The sequence below is a fragment of the Cucurbita pepo genome, unplaced genomic scaffold (assembly GCF_002806865.2).
Source record: "Cucurbita pepo subsp. pepo cultivar mu-cu-16 unplaced genomic scaffold, ASM280686v2 Cp4.1_scaffold000835, whole genome shotgun sequence".
Classification (NCBI taxonomy): domain Eukaryota; kingdom Viridiplantae; phylum Streptophyta; class Magnoliopsida; order Cucurbitales; family Cucurbitaceae; genus Cucurbita; species Cucurbita pepo.
In genome coordinates this window covers 1,162-8,689 of record NW_019647045.1, presented here as the reverse complement: position 1 = coordinate 8,689, position 7,528 = coordinate 1,162, and the positions used below count along the sequence as shown (strand labels likewise).

General features: G+C 38.2%; 1 protein-coding gene across 1 annotated transcript; it reads right to left on the bottom strand.

Annotated features, from left to right (window-relative positions):
- Positions 1-726: 726 nt before the first annotated feature.
- On the bottom strand, positions 727-6,554 carry LOC111785920 (putative ABC transporter C family member 15; the record flags this gene model as incomplete). Its single annotated transcript, XM_023666293.1, is given in 9 exon segments — positions 727-774; positions 866-929; positions 1,278-1,583; positions 1,755-1,969; positions 2,088-2,382; positions 2,474-2,638; positions 2,800-3,453; positions 4,150-4,236; positions 4,338-6,554. Coding segments are annotated over 9 exon segments (3,916 nt in total), but the record flags the coding sequence as incomplete, so codon positions are not given.
- Positions 6,555-7,528: the final 974 nt, after the last annotated feature.

The following is a 7,528-nucleotide window of genomic DNA, read 5'->3' as shown; positions in this document are numbered from 1 at the left end:
TAGTTTAGATATAGTATCGTCTTAACTAACCGAATTATGCTCCGACAACTAAAAAGTAAAAAAGAAAAACTGTGAATGAGTATAATGGTATTGTGAACTTGAGGCCTGTAATAAGCAGGAGTAACCTATAAACAAAATCTGTATTTAATACCCCATCTTTCTCCTAGAATCAACTCGGGGTTACGACTCAACGAACTTTTTGAAAATGCTTACCACGATCACGATTGCAAACTGCAGCTTATATGTCTCCATAATCCAAGAGCTGCTCACAAGCCCTATTCATAACTTTGATTAGCCAAACTATTGAAGTTTTGAGACCTCGTGGAGTACTCTTTAATTAGCTTAGAGAAAGACGAGTCCTCTCTTTTGAGAAGCATGTTCGGTGAGTCGAACTCCGCAATTCTTCCTGCTCATTAAAAAAACAGTACTAGTTTAGTCTCTAATATATCAAAATCTTATCAGTTAAGTAACCAATGCAAAGAATAGAAAGGAAGATCATATATGAATGAATGGGGAAAGAACTTCAGAACCCACCATCACTTAGAACCAAGACAAAATCGCTATCAATGACGGTGTGGATTCTATGAGCTATGGTTACCACGGTACGATCTTTGAACTCTTGGCCGATGATGTTTTGTATGATGCCATCAGTGGCAGAATCAACGGAGGCTGTTGCTTCATCAAGCACCAGAATACGACTCTTGGAGAGCAATGCCCTTCCCAGACAAAATAGTTGTCGTTGACCCACACTCCAATTTTCTCCATTTTCAACCACTGTAAAAAAGTTAAACTATGATGTATTAGAAAAGCTAAGTATACCTCACTTTCTAGTAAGTGTAATCATTTTCAAATTAGCAAGCTCAACCTGAAGAATTCAACTTCTCGTCCTTTGCACGCACCAAATCACCTAGTAGACATTTGTCCAAGGCCTGAGACACAAAAGGCACAGTAAACTATAATTCCGGCTCCTATCCTTTCAACTTTGGTTCATTTTGGTCCCAGTACCTTTAAAGCGTCTATTTTGGTCTCAGTCCTTTCAACTTTGGTTCTTTTTAGTATTTGTTCTTTCAAAACATGTGACCATTTTGATTCTATGTCTAAATTTTGCAAATAGAAACCAAATTGGTTATTTTTTAAAAGTTCTAGATCAAAACAGACGTTTTGAAAGTATGGTGATTAAAATAACAAAAGTTGAAATTATAGAGATCAAAATAAACCAAATCCAAAAGTACAAAGACCAAAATAGTATTTAAACGTTAGTAGGGAAGAAAGATTACCTCCCAAATTTCCTGGTCAGTATACCGACCCAGTGGGTCGAGGTTTCCTCTAACTGTTCCTTCAAACATGGAAGGGTCTTGAGGGATGATGCTTAGCCTTGATCTCAGGTCATGGAGGCCTATCTTGCAAATGTCAATGTCGTCTATTATAATGCTTCCCTCTTTAGGTTCAACAATCCTAAAAAGTGCCTGTATGAGAGTTGATTTCCCACTGCCCGTCCTTCCTACAACACCCACTTTCTTTCTTGCTGGGAAGGTGCAACTGATGCTTTTCAGGACATCCGGGAGATGGTCCGCATATCGAATCTACAAAAGGTTGAAGCTCATTAGAGAGAAAATTGTATGCATAATAGAACCAGTACTTCTGATCATATCAAATTGTTTAACATGCAAATCTGTTAACTTCGGATATATGGTACTGAATATATGGCTCAAGTACTCTAGAATTTTCGTATGCTAAATTTTATGGAGTTTCACCCGCAAATTTTTGAAGCAAATCCTCCCATCTTGCGGCCAATTGCTTGGTGGTCTGCAATTCTCAATAACAAGAGGTGCTTCACTCTTTATTCTTGAGTACTGAAGAATTCTTTCAACTGATATGATTTTATTCTCTGCGTTGCATATGTTCCAGATAACTGAAGTTTGCATATAATTCAAGTTTATCCCATACGTCACTGCCAGACCTGCCATACCTGAAAAAATTCCAATTCATTGTAAATAGTAATTAATCTGGCTTCCTAAAAAATTTCAGTTTATGATTTCTTTAGTGGTAAAACATATATACAAACAAGTTGTATCAAAGAAACTCACTTGGATTAATAACTCCTTCGGGGAGAGATACCAGCAAAACCAATGAAAATCCAAAAACAAAATTTGATAGAATGTTCAGTCTGAAACAAAGCCACTCCATGACTGAAACATTATGGAACCACGGCCTTGAAAAGTCATCAATAAGAGCAAGGTTAGTTTTGAAAAATCTGTCTTCTTGATTGAAAGCGCGAATAGTTGCTGCTCCTGCTAGGGACTCTGCAAACTGATGGAGGATTGGAGCTTGTTGTATCCCAGATAACCGAGCAAGTTCTCGGGCTGTCGGTGTGTAATATTGCTGCCATAATCACAAATTGGTTTCATAAGTACTCCAAGACATAACAAAAATGAAAAAAAAAACGAAAGTCTACAAAGGTGAAGTTACTCACTTGGTACCAAATGCAAGCTGCAATTGTAGGAACAAAAACAACAAACACTTCCCATGCTACCTGAGACATTACTATAATGGTCCCTATAATCTGAATTATTGAAACTGCACACATTCCTAACCTCAAAGCCATTTCCAAGTCTACAACGCTTTGATCATTGGAAGCCTGCAAAGTAATTACAAGTGAGGTTAATATCCTGGGAACTATTCCTTGACCATCTAACTCATACTTGCAATAATTTATTACACAAAGGCTAGTGATAAATCATAGGTAAACTAATACAGACTGCTAGTATTATAATAAGCTAAATTGTAAGTTCAAGTTACCCGGTTTATAATTCTTCCAGTTGGAGTCGAGTCAAAGAACGCCATTGGTGCCCGGAATACACTATATAACATATTTCTGAAGAGCGTTTGTGCTGTTTGAAGTCCTGTTATGGCAATTAGAATACCTCGCAATAGCACGCAAAGTGAACTTCCAACAGCAAGTAATGAATAAACAAGTAGTATGATATTCATCCGAATTACTGGTTGTGTATCACTTGTAGGAGGAATAGCCCATGCCATCCAGTAGTTACTAGCTACCTGTAAAGCTTGGAATGATACTTGTGCCAAGATTATGATTGGAACCAATGCTCCTTTTTTGACAGTGGTTAAATAGGACCAGTACACATCTTTACCAATGCTTCCTCTCTCTCTCTCTTCCTCTTGAACCAACTGTCCTCCCTTAGCTGTTATCTCTGCAGGTTTTTTAATCTCCACTAAATCATATTGTAAGTTTATAGGCTCCACATTTATGATAGAATCTTCATACAATTCTTTTTCGGGATTTGGCAGTTGGGTTTTTCTACTTGAGTTTTCAACTGTGAGGATAGACTCTAAAGCTTGACTATGAGCCCCAACTAAAGCTTCAAACCCTATGTTTTGTTTCAAAAGTTCTTCAAATCCTCCAACTTGAGAAATTTTTCCATCTTGCATCACCTGTCAAATGTTAATTACAAAACATGCCCATCTTAGAGACCAAATATTGTCAATCACAAGCTTTAAAACATTCAGGGTAGCATACAATTCACAAATTGTTATTAAGATGGATAGTTCCTGTCTCTTAACTAGTTTTAGGAGAATAATTTCTCAATCATTCAAGGTAAACCTGAGTTGAATTATCCTTTTTGGACAAGATGACTTGGCTTAAATCACATGCATGTAGTTGATTGACGTGTAACGGCTCAAGGCCACCGCCAGTAGATATTGTCCTCTTTGGGTTATCCCTTTGGGGCTTCCCCTCAAGGTTTTAAAATGCGTCCACTGGGGAAAGGTTTCCACATCCTTATAAGGAATCGTTCCCCACTCCAACCGATGTGGGATCTCACAATCCACCCCTTGGAAACCAAGCGTCCTCGCTGACACACCGCCCAGTGTTTGGCTCTGATACCATTTATAACGGCCCAAGGCCACCACTAGCAAATATTGTCCTTTTTGGGCTTTCCCTTTCGGGATTCCCCTCAAGGTTTTAAAACGCATCTACTAGGAAAAGGTTTACACACCCTTATAAAGAATGTTTCGTTCCCCTCTCCAACCGATGTGGAATCTCACACGATGGTTGTTTAAAAAATGAAAAAATGCACGGTAAAGTTTCTTGAGATGAATAAAAAGGATCTTTTGTGGCACTTTACTAACCAGGATGAGGTCTGCTGCCGGTAGAAATTCGACTTGGTGGGTGACATAAACTATAGTCTTCTCCTTGAGAACACCCATTAGACAGTCCTGCATAGTATTAAAAGCAATAATAAGGTTTCATTAAGTTGTCCATTCAATAAAGTATAAGTATTGCTTGCTTATCCTCTACAGTATTTATCCTGACTAACCTCGAAGAGTTGAGTGCCTGTATGAGCATCAACTGCACTGAAAGGATCATCAAGGAGATAAATATCAGCATCTTGATAAACTGCACGAGCAATTTGTATCCTCTGCTTCTGTCCCCCACTCATATTTACCCCTCTTTCTCCAATTTCAGTTAAGTCGCCACAAGAAAACAACTCAAAATCTTTTACCAAAGCACATGCACTAATGGTTCTGTTATATTTGGTACTTTCATATTCATTTCCAAAAAGAATATTCTCCCTGATACTCCCCGACAGTATCCAAGGAGACTGAGGAACATATGCCTTTGTACCACTGATCTTCACTGTCCCAGAGAGCTTTTCTATTTCACCAAGTATGCAAGAGAGCAAGCTGGACTTTCCCGAACCTACCATCCCACATACTGCCACTTTCATCCCCCTTTTCACTTTCAAGTTTATCTGATCAAGAGATACCTTGCTTGATTCCAGGTCCCAACTGAATTTTCCATTTTCTATCTCTATATCAAGCTCTGTTTGACCTCTAGGAACATAAGTGATGGAATCCTGCCGTATTTCATCCTCCTGGAGGTATGAAGAAACTCTATCCGCTGAGACTTTGCCTTGTGCAAGAGCAGAGAGTAAATCAGGGAGATTGAATATTGGGTCTTGTAGAATACGGAATGTAGCCAAAGCAGATAAGACTCTTCCAGCAGTCAATTCTATCCCCAGTAAGAAACACACCCCGAATGTTATAACAGAGACAAAAGCCGGCGCTCCCCAAAAGAGAAAAGCTGAGACTCCCATTAGTCTCAACGACTTCCATAACCAGTGATGCTCCACTTTCCTTTGGCTTTCTAGCTTTTGGAGGTACTGAGTATCCCATGCTTGAAGTTTGAGTGTCTTCATGTTTCTGAGAATTTCCGAAGTGGTTTTCATCCTATTATCTTTAGCTTCCATTATCTTCGTCTGGTAATTTTTCTGAATACTGGTAATTGGTATGTTGCAGGACATAACTCCTAGAGTTGCTGCTAATGCAGCCAATGATCCCAATCCCAGATTTGTTTGCAAAATATACATAGCTAATGAAATTTGTACGGGTAACATCCACAGGATGTTCAAGAACCAACAGAAATCCGCGATTCTTTGGATATCAACACTCATGTAGTTCATGATCTCCCCACTCGTGCAATTTTGGCGAGATCGGCTTGACAGACGCAAGCCCTTCTGGTATATGTGAGATATCAAAGCAGCTCGAAGACGAAGACCCAGTTGGCGTGCACCGAAAACCCATTGCCTTTGAACTATTGACTCGATCACCTTTGCACTAATAAAGCCAAGTGCAAGAAAATACCCGCTTGATGAGCTCCGCATTTTCTTCTGAGTGAGGAATTTCACAAGGTCGTCAATAAGGTATGGTCCAACATATGATATTGCAGCACCTAGAACAGCAAACAAAGCATTTATTGCTGCCTTCTTTCGTCCAAACAAATATATTGTCTCGTAGATTGATGGGTTTGTGTTATTATTCTTCTTCCTTAAAGAATCTAGGGTTTCGTCAAAGGAATGCGATAAAAATTTGGCAGAATCAAACGTACAAACATCTGGTATGTCCTCTTGCTTCAGAGGCCTCTTGTATCCAACAGAAAACAGGGGATTAAGCCACGAAAAGGTAAGGAGTTGAAGAAGCGATGCCCTTCCATAAGGAGAATCCTTCTCATCTCCCTTTTGTTCTAAACACTTTCCCCGGAGAAGTGGATCATCCAAGCCATTATGAACATTGAAAACCATATTTGTCCGCCCATAGATTGAAAGCCCTAACAGGAAAACCAATGGAAGAAGGCTGAAAAACTCGGCATAATCTTGCAATCTCAACTGATCGACATTTCCGAAATACACATCCAAAGCCAGACGAACAATCGACAAAACGAAGCTGCAAAACCACCATCCTCGTAGAATCCATGGATACTTGACGGATTTATCGCGCAAGACCGTAAAAACTGCGAAAATTCCTCCTCCCCACGCTATCACTTCCGTTATCTCAGAGGAAAGAACTTCGACTCTGGAATCGCAATGAGAACCACTTCCATTTTGCAAAATAAAAAGCATAAGAACATGAATCGCCAAGAGTAAGAAGGAGCAACCTACACTGGCTCTGTAAGAAACGCTCAATTTCCGGCTGACCGGACAGTTTTCCGCAGCTCGATCCGTCAATTTGTCCTCTCCACTGTAAGCATTCCAAGACGAACCGATCCATTTCTGAAGAACTCGAACGAACAAGGCTCCCACAAACCCTAATTGAACCCCTATGCCAATATACTCCCACAAACACCGCGATGTCAAATCAATAGCATCAACTTCCCGCCATTGCCAATTCACTCCCGGTTGAGAGAGCTTATAAACTGCAACAGATTTACCGAACAAATCAGAATTCAATATTTTAAAATTTAAATAAATGGGCCACAGATATTGTAAATGGGCCATTTATTTCTAAGGCCCATACTCTGTTAGTGGGCCAACTAAAATTTTGAAGGGACATCAAAACGACGACGTCGGCTTTGCCACATGTGCTCTATATATGTGGTCCCCCCATAGAATTATTCTCTAAGTGTTCCTAACTACGCAACGGGCCCGCTTGGAGAAAAAGGGAATTTTTATTTATTTTTTTTTTTAAATTGTTTTTAAAAGGAAACCTTTTTTCTTTCTTTGTTTTTTATTTTGGGTTTGAAAAAAGTAAACTATTTTTCGAGGCAATTAAGAAAAAGAAAAATAATAATATTATATTATATTTATGTCAACACTTTTTAATTAAAAAATTAAGTAAAACTATATTTTTTTTATTTAGTTGCATTACGAATTTTGATTTTTCAAATTTAATAATTTTAAGCTTCAAGTTTGTATTTGAAGTCTTTTTTTAATTAAAAATAAAATTTTAAGCTTTAAATTAAAATATTAAAGTTTNNNTTTTAAGCTTTAAATTAAAATATTAAAGTTTATATATATATATATCTATATATATATATATATATATATTCTTTCGTCATCTTATTCATTTTACCCTATACCCTAAATCTTCAATAACTATTTGAAAATTAACAAAGTAATTTCGATGATCTAATTCTTCGATGTCTATGCAGACTTACAACTTCCAATAAACTAAATTTGCAGGTTCTCAACGACTTTAAGGTCCACACAAGACTCAACCAACGTACTATTTT